Source organism: Carassius auratus, linkage group LG28B (genome assembly GCF_003368295.1).
Source record: "Carassius auratus strain Wakin linkage group LG28B, ASM336829v1, whole genome shotgun sequence".
NCBI lineage: Eukaryota > Metazoa > Chordata > Actinopteri > Cypriniformes > Cyprinidae > Carassius > Carassius auratus.
The window spans coordinates 50,423-63,257 of NC_039293.1; the positions used below are offsets into that span (position 1 = coordinate 50,423).

Sequence of the window (12,835 nt, forward strand, 5' to 3'; positions counted from 1 at the left end):
AACGCCAAAAGTGAACCGTTTCACCGTTTGTGTCGGGCCCTTTGTATCGTTCCGGAACACACACAACGAGAGCGAGGTCACGTACACACCGCAAACTTCCAGGAGAGGGACACATGCATTTAAATACGGCATTTACATCCACAAGAAATACAGGGGTCACTTTAAGATCATTAACGCAGCAATAGCTGGAATGTTTGACTTCTCACAGCTGTGATCTACACAGAACTGAGCGTCTGATGATGGGGTTTGACCAAAACAACATCAGAAGCCCAGGTCCTGACATAAACATGCTTTCGAAAATCAGAACCTATAATTATGAGATCCGAATTCACAATTATAATACAAGTCGTCAAAATTGCACCACACCACCAAGTAATATTGGATGCCTTCATATATATTAACTTCAGGCAACTTCGGTTTCTGTCAGTGTGCAGAAAAGTGCATTTAACAAGCCACGTACACAATATATGGGTTTAAGGAAAAATGTAAGTGTAATTCCTGTAAATCGGATTAAGCCCTCAGCAGGAGCAACAACCATATTTCGTTTTTGAGCTGTAGTTGTTTGTGCTGGTTAGTCATCTCTTGCTCAGGATCGCTCATAGCGGGGTTTCTCTCTCCAGTGCGCGTGGAGCTTGCAATAGAGCACTTGCAGTTTCAATAAATAAAAAAAAAATCTAGAAACATGCAAAATTATGACATTTACTCTTCTTTTTTTTTTGGCTAAATTGCTAATCATTAAGCACCACACTTCCAATCATTGGTCGAAACGAGATTGATTACCTGCAGTCCATGATTTAGAGCAAAGACTCGTGCAAAAGAAGAAAAAAGATGCGCCTTCTATAAATTCGATCACATCCAAACCTAAAACGAAACATGCAGTGTGTTCAGAAATGGTGAACTGCAGTGGCACCTTTCAGGCACCAGAAGGTGCAGTGAAGCCAGTGGTGAGCACACACTCCAATCTCATGCTGAAGATGGATAGTTGAACTTCTGTGGCACATCTGATATGTAATGTACATTCAACTTCTCCATTAGATAAAGTGAATCCGAAAAGAAAAAGAAAGAAAGAAAGAACTGTGAAATGATTTTAAGATTTATGTGGAAACAGTCAGGTGTTAGTTTAAAACCCATGCATATTATTTACCTCAAATCAGCATTGTGAAAACACGCAAACCAAGTCAGCACAATGGTCGTGTCTGTTGCACACAGTTTATTTAACAATATGGTATATAAGTACGAAACAAGTTCTTAACCAGTTTATACAGCGATCTCAATCTTTTTTTCCTTTTATTTACAGTATGTCATCAAGCTGCATGATTTACATTAAAGAATCGTTCACCTTCAATTCAAGTTTCATGAGGAGAAAAACATAAGAGGTTGACTGAAGAACTCTTTGAACAAATCAGCAGTCAGAAGAAGCTCCGGCCTCATACGCGAGGTGGAGGGGACATCATTGATGTTTCAGAGATCAAACGAGAAAAACAGGAACATCTTCCTACAAGAGACAACTACTGAATCCAGGCCAATAAATTAACGCATTTGGGCACCTTGAAAAATAAGAGCAACTTTCACAATTTGCTCGCGTGTTCGTGTGTGTGTGCAGTAGCCAAGCTCCTTTCTGTACAAATGAATACAGGTCCTCTGTACAAACTCCACAGTTTGGAGAGAAAAAGGCGGTGCGTTCCTTTTCCAAACCTGGTAAATGTGAATACGTATCAGACAGGAATGAGGATTGCTCCTGATCCTAATTCCACACCGAGTATCTTACAGTCCCTAAACACGCACACACACTCGGCAAAAAAAAAAAAAAAAAAAAACGCATTTCAGTTTGCAAACATACAAAACGAAAGTCTTCAATAATAAAATCAAATATTTTGCCTTGAGATATTCCATTTAAAAAGTCCATAAGCTCAAAGTAACCCCCTCCCCGAAACAAAACAAAGAAAACAATTAAAAATGTAATTTGTAGACCTGGACTGCATTTCGGCCGGTCCAACAACCCTCCCAGAAAAATACCCTTTGTGATTCTGCTCTTTACACAGTAATTTCAATCCCTCTAACGGGGAAGAAAAAGCAGTCCATTGGTTGTGTAAACCTATTACAGTTTATTTTGTCTAATTTCCTGTGTAGGAAACACACCTCTGTCCTCAAAAAGAACGTCTCTTAATGCTACAATCCCTCGACAAACTTCTCTAACGTGTCTCCCGATGTGTCCCCAACCATACTCATGTCATTGGGGTGCCCTCCACGGTTTGGCGTGTTCAGTTGCGGAAGCATTGCACTCTGTTCGGGTGTGCACAGGTGAGCCTGGTCCATGTGGCCCGGCATGGGTCCCGCCAGGCTGGGGTGGGACACGCCGGAGTGCAGGGGCGAGGGCTGGGGCTGCATGCGCGGGGATGGGCTGGAATGTGGCGGCTGTTGGGACGGGGGGCGGGGCGATTGCACGGGTGCAGGTGACCTCACTTGGTTGCCCAGTGCATTGGCCATGGCCTGTCCGGGTAAGTGAGCTCCCTGCTGTTGTCCTGCAAGCATGTGGGGTTGGGGACTCATGGAAGCAGCCTGAGCCGGCGATCCCATTTGCTGCTTCAGCATCTGTTGCTGCTGCTGTTGTTGTTGTTGCTGCTGCTGCTGCTGCTGCTGAAGCATGCGCTGTTGCAGCATGTTCTGCTGGGCATCCATGCTCATTCCAGGCTGGCCCATCTGACCCATGGGCGGCATCTGACCCATGGGCCCGGCGCCTCCCTGCATGGCCATCTGCTGCTGCATGCGAATTTGCGAGTAACTGGGCGCACCTTGAGGTTGCGGAAATCTCCCTTGTGCTGGAGGCATCACTCCCTGTTGTTGTTGCTGCTGCTGTTGCTGCTGCATGCGCATTAGTTGCCTGCGGAACAGCTGCTGGTTTCCGTTGTGTGCAGGGTTCATCATTTGTCCCTGGGGTCCGAGGGCAGCCACGGCTTGGGTTGCAGCTGGCTGGGGCTGCTGCGGCGGCATGACGGCTCTCTGCACGGGGCCAGTTTGCATCGCAGCCATGTTCTGCATTCCCGGCTGACCTGCGAGCATGGCCTGCGGGTTCTGCTGCTGCGGTTGGCTGGCTTGGTACTTCGCCGTTCGCTGTTTGATAAACGCCGCCATGAGATGTGGGTTCGATTTGAGGATGTTGAGGACCTGCTGCTGCTGCTGAGGGGAACTTGGAGATTTTAATGTGCGCAGCAGGTCCTGCAGTGCTCCTGGAGCGATGCTGCTGGCCACCCCTCTTTGCATGCCTTGTTGTTGCGGGGTCTGTGGTTGTGCCTGCTGGGGAGGCATGACAGCCTGCATCTGCCGAGGCTGCTGCTGCTGCTGTTGCTGCTGCATCATGGCGCGCTGCATCATCTGCGCCTGTTGAGGTGTCTGTACTACCTGAGACTGCTGCGGTGCCATGGCCATTGGCTGCGGTGGCACTTGCTGCGGCAGAGGTGCCTGCGGATTCTGCATGGACCCTTGCATCCCAGCTGGCCACTGGCCAGGCTGCATGTTCTGAACCATCTGAGGGCCACGAGGGGCCATCATCTGCATGGGAGTCATCATGCGAGGCTGGTTGATCTGCATGCCATTCATACTCATCCTGTAGCCTTGCTGCTGCTGCTGCTGTTGTTGTTGCTGTTGTTGCTGCTGCTGCTGCTGAGCTTTGGTCATCATCTCTATTTGTTTTGCAACCTTCAAAGCCTGCTGCTGCTGTGGAGAGGGCTGCGGCTGCTGTTGAGGCTGCATGGGCAGGGGAGACTGCTGCTGGGGCAGGGGAGAGGACTGCGGCCCTGACTTACCCTGCGACCCGGGCGTAGATGGTTGGTTGGGGAATGGTTGCGGCATTGCAGCCACATTCTGATGCGTCTGCTGGGGCTGGTTGGCTAATGCCTGCGAGGTCTGAGGCGTATTAGGCTGCTGCAGCTGCTGAGAGTTGGGCGTCCCCGGACCTCCTGAGGTAGTTGGGGAGGGCAGACTGGGTGGCATTCCTCTGCCCTGCATGAGTGCCATGCGCCGGCGCATCATCTGCGCCTGCTGCAGCCGCTGCTGAATCTGCTGTTGCCGCAGCTTGTGCTTGATATTGAGACAGAAGGGCACGGGACACTTGTTTTCCTGGCAGTGCTTGGCATGGTAGCAGCACAACGCAATGAGTTGCTTGCAAACGGGGCAGCCTCCGTTGGTCTTGCGCTTGCAGCCCTTGGTGTGTTGCACCACTCTCTTCATCTTCTGACAAGATGGCAGAGAGCAGTTGGCATTGCGGCACTGGCAGGCGTGCACCAGTGACTGGATGCAGCGTTGGATGCTGAGGCGTCGACTCTCCTGTGGGCTCTTGTTGGCTTCACCGCCCTGGTTGTTGCTGTCGTCGTCCAGGCCCAAACCCCACTTCACCATTTGGTGCTCATGGCCCTTGGCGTTGTAGCAGTTAATGCATAGATCAAAGTCCTGAAAGAAATCAGAAGAATAATTTAGTTTTTTTTGGATAATCATACCAATCACATCACATGTTAATTAACTGCTGCATATCTGGAGATTGGTGATGTATTTACAGGTGGAGACAGCTGTCAAGGAAGGTTTGCCCAAAGAGAAGACTGACCTCACAAACGGTGCAATGCCAGCGTGTCTCTACGTGGTGCTTGCATTCGTTGCAAGTGTACACAAATCTGTCTTGGCCCTGATTGTGTAGCTCCACCAGCATGCACATACTGCTCCATTTGCAGCGGCGTAGGGAACTGAACTCCCAGTGTTTGTCCCTGGCCAGTGTCAGGAAGGCATCACGACCATCCATCAGATCGCAGGTCAGCATTGGGTCTGGATCCATTATTGGAGGCAAGCTATTGACCAGTGGACCAGCATGCAGGTGGATCACGAAGAAGACCTGGAATTTAAGAAACGAGAGGGTTTCCGGTCAGCACTTGGCACATTCAGTGCAAAACAAATGATATTCAGGTAAAAATAAATTATAATAATTTAATGAGTCCAGTCCAACCTCTTTGTGCTTCTCCATTGTTGCATATAGCTTCTGGGACAGATCATTAGCTACATTCGGCATCCCAGGCTTCTTTTTGCTTGCGCGGCTCACACTGCTCTTATTTTTGTTGGTCTTTTTATTGTTCTTCTTTTTGGCGTTCTTGCTGTCAGCTTGGGTTCCCTGTGGTAAAAGACGACATTTATTAAATGGCTACAGACTACACTAAATACTCGTTCACACCATTTGGCTTTCTGACTGACCTCTGTTATCTCAGAGGAGGTTGTATTCTCCTCTTTCTTCCTCTCCTCCTCCTCTTGCTCCAGCTCCTTGATGCTTTCCTCCAAAACATTGGGCCAAAAATCACCCTCAAAATAGGGCAGCTCATAGGCACTTGTGAGCCGGTCCTCGGTGGCCTGCTTAAATATGTCCTGCACAACACAAGTGAGTCATTTTGTGAGTCATATGTGTGTCAGTGTGATGTTAACCTGTTGTGAATGAAAACTTACAGACCACAAATTCCTTAAAAACAAATTCAGCATTGGCATACCTTGTAGTCATGGAGGATTCTTTCTGCAAAGGCTTTGTCCAGCATTTTGCGGTACCACTCCTGCAGTCTTTTAGGCTTGGGAATCTTCTGATCAGGAGGGTGACAGTGGAAGATGTAGTCATCACCTTCACTAGGTGGGCAGGCCCAGATATGACCAGTCACATACCTGTAGGTGGAAAAAAACAAATCCATTAGTGCATGACCCTACCAATGCCATGGACCTTTTTCACATTTCCAGGTTTCTCAGCAGTGGAAATCGTCATAGTTGGCTTAATTCAACAGTACTATTAATAAATTATTTGCATTTGCATTTGCTCAAATAGCAAAATATAGTGGACTGGTCATTTGATAACATTGGAGAAAGCAAGTGTTTTAAGACCAAATACAATTACACATACTATATTTCAACTTCAAGGTGGTACTTACCCTAGTTTCTTAACATACTCCAAATATCCAATGAGGATTTCATGGTAAACTGCAGTTCTTAGCAATCGAGGCTTGAAGAAGTGAATACTGTCAAGATATGATATGTATACCCGTCTGGAAAGAGTAGTAAAATGACAATTGGTCAACACAGCCTGTTCAAGATGCAATTTGTTACTTTTTTTTCATTGATTGGTATTTGCATGGTACCTGGTGTTAGGAAAGGGACATTCAGATCCATATTCCTGGACGTGCATGCCGAAGAAACACACATCCACTCCGTCAATCTCCTCAAACGCAAAAAGTGCTTTGGTTCTGTAGGGAAAGCTTTCTACCATCTCTCCTGAGTCAACAAACCTGCAAAGAAATTATGTGATGCAAAATCAGCTTGTACATGCCAGATTTCGTCAACATGAATTCAAAATTGAACCATTTTACTTCTTAATAAATTTTGAAATTACTTCAATAGAATAACTGTACTCAATTCATATTCATTCTTTGTGATGTTACCTAGATTTCATCCCAGGTTTGACCTCCACAGTCTTATCAGAGCTGGCGACCACCCGCACAAACACCTCTCCGGCCTCAGGGTGATTCTGCCTCTTCAAGTACTTGTTCACTCTGTCCTCGATGTACGAGCCCAGTCTCGTGCACTGTAGCCCTGCTCAGAAAAACACAGACGTTACTTCACTCTGAAACAGACAGAGAGGCAAGCAAGAAGACGCTTCGAAAGCACTCACTTTTAGCAGAAAACTTGTTTTCCTTTCTTGTTTTCCCTGACTTCTTCAGGCAGTTGTCACAGATGAAACTGTAATATGAAGGAGACACAAACAAAGCAGCTGTAGGATCATGTCATGCTAAACTCTTCAGGAGAACAGCGAGATAAAACACTTACCCTGTTGGCCAAATGACGTCATAATGTAGTACGCAGATCTGATGCATCTTCCGGCCACAGTCTTTACATTCAACAAAGCTGTTAGACAGAAAGTGTTGTTAAAAACTATTTAGATAAGAGTGGATATTTTGTCACACTTTCAAAGTATTTGCATACATATTCATTGGTATACATACTATTCGAATGAATATTACAAGCATTAAAATGACTAAACTTACGGCTCAGGGTCCAACATGTCATTTTTCTTCTTCTCAAACTGCTCCTTTGATATCATACTGCAGAACACATACAGGATAAATTCTACTTCATACATGCACAACTCAGTTTTGAGTATAAACACCGTAATTTAACCAAGAAAAACCTCAAAGCCTTCTCGGCGGCAGAAGATACGTACGTCTGCGGCTGGGCTGGGTCATCTCCCAGGGTGACACTGTCGCCCTGAATCTCGTTGAAGCACTTCTCGCAGAAGTGATACCTGTCGGCAACAAGGCCATATTTGGGTGAACTGGAGCCAGCACACAAGAGCACAGGCAAACCGGCACACGGAGAGCAGAACAGCACAAGAGCGCAGAACGTAGAGTCGGACAGACATCGACACACAACAAACAGGCCAAGGCAGAGCACAGGTTAGCATTCAAACTCACAAATGAGCGATAAATCAAAGAAAATGATGGATAGCTACAGGATGATATGTCCTTTCATGCACTAGAAAGTAACCACATGCCTTTTCTGATTTGATTTTAGGAACAAATTAAAGGCATGAAACAGAAACGAAGACAATGTGATGAGATGAGAAACATGCACTAATGCCAGTTATGGAAAAGTGAAGCACTTGAGCTCTTCCAGGCACATCATTTCTGTAATAACTTAATTAGGGCTGCGGGATTTGAGGGAAAACATTTAATTGCGATTAGTTTTCTGATAAAAAACAACAACAAAACAATTAAAAACAAATTCTGCAGGGCTACACTATACAGAAAAACGGTAATTATAGATTAAAATGACTTTAAAATATCAGTAATTTACTACTATTACCGTTACTAAAGAAAATTCTAAAACTGCTAAAATTAAATATTTCTATTGTGATATTTTACAATTATTTAATAAAAATAAAACAACTAATAACAAGAAAAGCTTCACATTGAAGCAAACAGAGATTCAAAAGCCCACATGATTGACCCACAAAGTATTACCACTGTACCCTAGAGCAAGACGCTTAACCTTTGAACCTGCTTTAATGACTATTTTATAATGTGCAAAACAACATGGAGTCAACTGAGCACTAAACGTCACACGCCTGATCTCAGTGCATCACAGTCCCACTTGGAAAGTCATTCATCCCCTTCTCATTCCTCACACCACTGATCATGCAATTGGTTACCTGTTTTGGTAGCTATAATATGTGCCGTCTCTGGAGATAGTACAGAGCTGTTTGCCATAGCAGCAGAGCGTCTGAGGTGAAAACTCGTACTGTGGAGACAGAAAATGCAATTCTGTTAAGAGCAACTTATTAAACACAGTGATATTTTAGTTCTTTTTTATTACATACCTACTATAGCATTTAGTAATCTTTAAAATTTGCTTTTGTATTTGCAGGTGCTGTCATATAATTAGAATATTATCAGAAAGTTGATTTCAATAATTTCATTCAAAAAGTGAAACTTGTATATTATATTCATTCATTACACAGACTGAAATAATTCAAAAGTTTATTTTCATTTAATTTTGATGATTATAACTGACAACTAAGGAAAATCCCTAATTAACTCAAAACACCTGCAAAGGCCTTTAAATGGTCTCTCAGTCTAGTTCTGTAGGCTACACCATCATGGGGAAGACTGCTGACTTGACAGTTGTCCAAAAGACGACCATTGCCACCTTGCACAAGGAGGGCAAGATACAAAAGGTCATTACAAAGGAGGCTGGCTGTTCACAGAGCTCTGTGTCCAAGGACATTAATCGAGAAGCGAAGGGAAGGAAAAGATGTGGTAGAAAAAAAAAAGTGTACAAGCAATAGTGATAACCGCACTCTGGAGAGGATTGGGAAACAAAACCCATTCAAAAATGTGGGGGAGATTCACAAATAGTGGACTGCAGCTGGAGTCAGTGCTTCAAGAACCATTACACACAGACCTATGCAAGACATGGGTTTCAGCTGTCGCCTTTCCTTGTGTCAAGCCACTTTTGAACAACAGACAGCGTCAGAAGCGTCTCTCTTCAAAAAGGACTGGACTGCTGCTGAGTGGGCCAAAGTTATGTTCTCTGATGAAAGTAAATTTTGCATCAGGGTCCCAGAGTCTGGAGGAAGAGAGGAGAGGCACACAATCCACGTTGCTTGAGGTCCAGTGTAAAGTTTCCACAGTCAGTGATGGTTTGGGGTGCCATGTCATCTGCTGGTGTTGCTCCACTATGTTTTCTGAGGTCCATGAGGTCCATACCACGAAGTTTTATAGGACTTCCTGCTGCTGACAAACTTTATGGAGATGCAGATTACATTTTCGAACAGGACATGGCACCTGCACACAGTGCCAAAGCTCATATATGCCAACCCTCCCGATTTTCCAGTAGACTCCCGAATTTGAAAGCCCCTCCCGGAAATCTCCCGGGCCGACCTTTCTCCCGAATTTCTCCCGATTTCCACCCGGGCAACAATATTGCTACACCATCCGTCACTGGCCGCAGTTTCAGACCGAACAATAATAAGGGGCCGTTCACATATCGCGTCTTTTACGCGCTCAAGTTCATTATTTCCTATGTAGACGCGCGGTATGGGCGTTTTTTCCAGGCGCGCCCGCACCGCATCGAGTTAAAAATGTTTAAACTTTTCAGAATGCCGCAAGCGCACCGCGGGTCATGTGACAAGAACTAACCAATCAGCTTCATCCTTTCCCGTAACAACGTTGAAAGCTCAGCCAAGATGAAGGAACAGCGGATCATAGCTGTATATGGACTGCCATTTTGACAAATTTAGTAGCAGAGCTACTGCAACTGATTTTTAGAGCTGCAAATTCATTTATACTTTGCTGAAATTTCCGCGTCTTCATGGAGAGAGCACGTCATGGTTGCTTAGCAAAGGCAGACGCCTCAGGGGCGCAACTGCCCGAGCGCTTTGGAAAAGAAAGAGAAAGCGGCGCGCCTAGCATTTTCCACGCGTTTTTAGGCGCGATATGTGAACGGCCCCTAAAGAACTTGTTCGAGACTCACCTCGAAGTCAAGCGTGGCAAATTCAGAACGGAAAAAGAAGCAGAAGAAGAAGGGGAAAAGGAAGAAAGAAGAGACATGGCGAATAAAAAGAGAAAATATGCCTGCAAATTCCTAACTGAATGGAAAAAAAGAATTCACGTTCATCCAGGAAAACTTGAATGGGAAGGGATATGCTGCCTGGAAATTTTCTAGATCAGACTTCTCCATTGAACACGGTGGCCAAACGGATTTAATTGTTATTGTACATAATATGTATGTATAAATTGTGTACAAATTAATTATATTCTTCTTTACGTTTGTGTGTGTGTGTGTGATTATATACTAGACTGATCCATTCCATGCCACGCCGCATTGCTGCAGTAATTCAGGCAAAATGAGCCCCAACTAAGTATTGAGTGCTGTTCATGCTCATACTTTTCATGTTCATACTTTTCAGTTGGCCAAGACTTCTGAAAATCCTTTCTTTGTATTGGTCTTAAGTAATGTTCTAATTTTCTGAGATTTTGAATTTTTCTGAATTTGGGATTTGCCTTAGTTGTTGGTTATAATCATTAAAATAAAATAAAACATTTGAAATATATCAGTCTGTGTAATGAATAAATGTAATATACAAGTTTCACTTTTTGAATGGAATTAGTGAAATAAATTAACTTTTTGATTATATTCTAATTATAAGACTAGCACCTGTATATTTCCTGTTTTTATTTCTAGTCAGAAGTTTTAGTAATTTTTTAGCGATTCACCAAAATGAATTGAAATTAGCCAAAAACATTTTTATATAATTAAATGCATTTAATATCAAAAGTGTTTACTACATACCTCAAAATAAATAAATAAAACAAATAAAGTTTTTATCTCAAAAATGTATCTTTAAATAAAATTAAAAAAATATCTAGAGACGCTGAACTAGAGCTCATGTGGAGGATTCATCAAGCTAACCACTCTTTCCTTGGATGAAGAAGCTCAAGTTCTCACCTTGCGCCCACAGCAGTATCCCAGACCTTGCATGACGGGGTCAATTTCCTGCTCGAACACCTCGGACAGCTTCGAGCAGTACTTGTACACTCGAGATGTTTTACGGTTGTAGAGCCAGGCGTTGTTGAACATCAGCCAGATGTCGTCAACATACTGCCAGGGCTCCTGGTACTGCCCCGTGTCCAGCTTCCTCTTGATGGTGGAAAGATCGATTGGGTTCTTTACAATGTCAAAGTAGTCCTGGGAAAATAAAAAAATAACAACATATATTTTAACAATCAAAGTTTTTATTGATATATTTGAACTCAACAGTATTAACTGGCTAATATTAGATAAAATCAGTTTTTTTTTAAGAAGAGGCTGATTTCATACATTTAGAACATTTAAAGATATATATATATATATATATATAAAATATTAGCCCAATAAATAGGTGTATGGGATTTACCGGGATGCCCAGTAGAGCGGGATCCACCGGCTGGCGGAAGGGCAAGGATTCTGGGTCTTGACGATACAGAGCTTCTAGTGTTGGCATCAGTGCCTGTCTGAGCTCCTCCGGCTTGAAAACTGTAACAATTACATTTATTCTAGTTGCAGATATTATTAAATGCGGTTTCAGTGTTTTCTGAATATTGTTTATACTTTTCTTGCGCGACTGGGCAGATTGACCGGATGCTGCGTTGCTGGACACGTCCTCCTCTTTCGGCTCGGTCTTTATCTCTGGTTTCTTCTCCTCCGTCTCCATCGGTTCTTGTTTAGATTCTACAGACTCTGGCTGCTCTTTTACTTGAGGAGGTTTGACATCGTCATCCTAAAGATCAATATGAATTATGTTTAGATGTTTAATAAAGACTGCGTCATTAGACTTGAGTCTCGAGGAAACGTGACTCAAGGAGTTAGTGAGGAAACTAGAGAATGAAAAGTGATAAATTGGCATTACAGCTAGCAAGCCAAAACAGTTTCAACAAATAAATGCAATAATAAGTGACAATATTACATTGAGAGACTATGAATATCTTCAAAAGAATGAAAAATCAAGAAATCTATAGTGCAAAGAAATACAGAGCCGTTCAAAAGTTTGGTGTCTGTAATATTTTGTTTTTGAAAGAACTCTCTTCTGCTCACTGACGCTGCATGTTTTTGATCAAAAATACAATAAAAAAATTATCACAATTCAATTCAAGTTTTCTATTTGAAGATATATTTAAATGTTATTCATTCCTGTGATGCAAAGCTGAATTTTCAGCATCATTATCATGTCACATGATTAGGGCTGCACAATTAATCGAATGTGATTGTCATGTGCATTTTGTTAGTAAAGAAGGTTCTGTATTCAGCAGGAAATCATCATCACGTGCTTTCAGATGGAGCAGCATTTACTACAGAGGCGTAGTTCACTGACAAGTTATGTAAACAAATTTGCAGATAATATTACTGCGCGATTATGAAATCTTTGATGAATTCAAAAATTTGATGAATTCAATGCCTCGTTGAATAACATTTCTTATTAATATTAACAGTAATTTCTTACTAATATTAATTCACCATTTTCTTACTTTTGAACGGTAGTGCAAAACATTCAAGAAACACAATTTTAATCCCTTTTTAAGTTTAAGTCACACCTCCATCTTGACATCAATCTGCTTTTTCCCAGATTCAAACTCCTGCTCATCTTCTTGATGCTCGGTTTTGTGTTCGGCAGCAGAGTAGTCGGGGGGCAAAGCTTGCTGGGAGTGGGTCTCGGCCACGGATGCTGGCGTAGGAACTCTATTATCAACGCTAGCGGCCATCTGAGAGAGCTAACGGACAGACAAACGAG

General features: G+C 43.3%; 1 protein-coding gene across 5 annotated transcripts in view; it reads right to left on the reverse strand.

Annotated features, from left to right (window-relative positions):
* Positions 1–1,190: 1,190 nt before the first annotated feature.
* Positions 1,191–12,835, reverse strand: part of LOC113067622 (CREB-binding protein-like) — a 39,425-nt gene continuing 27,780 nt past the window's right edge. For 3 of the 5 annotated variants that reach the window (XM_026239981.1, XM_026239983.1, XM_026239982.1), the window contains exons 15-31: positions 12,639–12,815; positions 11,659–11,827; positions 11,465–11,583; positions 11,017–11,256; positions 8,219–8,307; positions 7,232–7,342; positions 7,056–7,112; positions 6,838–6,915; positions 6,683–6,750; positions 6,453–6,603; positions 6,153–6,299; positions 5,946–6,059; positions 5,520–5,685; positions 5,233–5,400; positions 4,991–5,152; positions 4,598–4,879; positions 1,191–4,446 (exon numbers count right to left, since the gene is read on the reverse strand). In XM_026239981.1, coding sequence (XP_026095766.1) covers positions 2,170–4,446; positions 4,598–4,879; positions 4,991–5,152; positions 5,233–5,400; positions 5,520–5,685; positions 5,946–6,059; positions 6,153–6,299; positions 6,453–6,603; positions 6,683–6,750; positions 6,838–6,915; positions 7,056–7,112; positions 7,232–7,342; positions 8,219–8,307; positions 11,017–11,256; positions 11,465–11,583; positions 11,659–11,827; positions 12,639–12,815 — 4,575 coding nt within the window. In that variant the 3' untranslated portion in view covers positions 1,191–2,169. The remainder of the gene's footprint in view (positions 4,447–4,597; positions 4,880–4,990; positions 5,153–5,232; positions 5,401–5,519; positions 5,686–5,945; positions 6,060–6,152; positions 6,300–6,452; positions 6,604–6,682; positions 6,751–6,837; positions 6,916–7,055; positions 7,113–7,231; positions 7,343–8,218; positions 8,308–11,016; positions 11,257–11,464; positions 11,584–11,658; positions 11,828–12,638; positions 12,816–12,835) is intronic. The other 2 variants (XM_026239985.1, XM_026239984.1) reach the window with 1 other exon arrangement.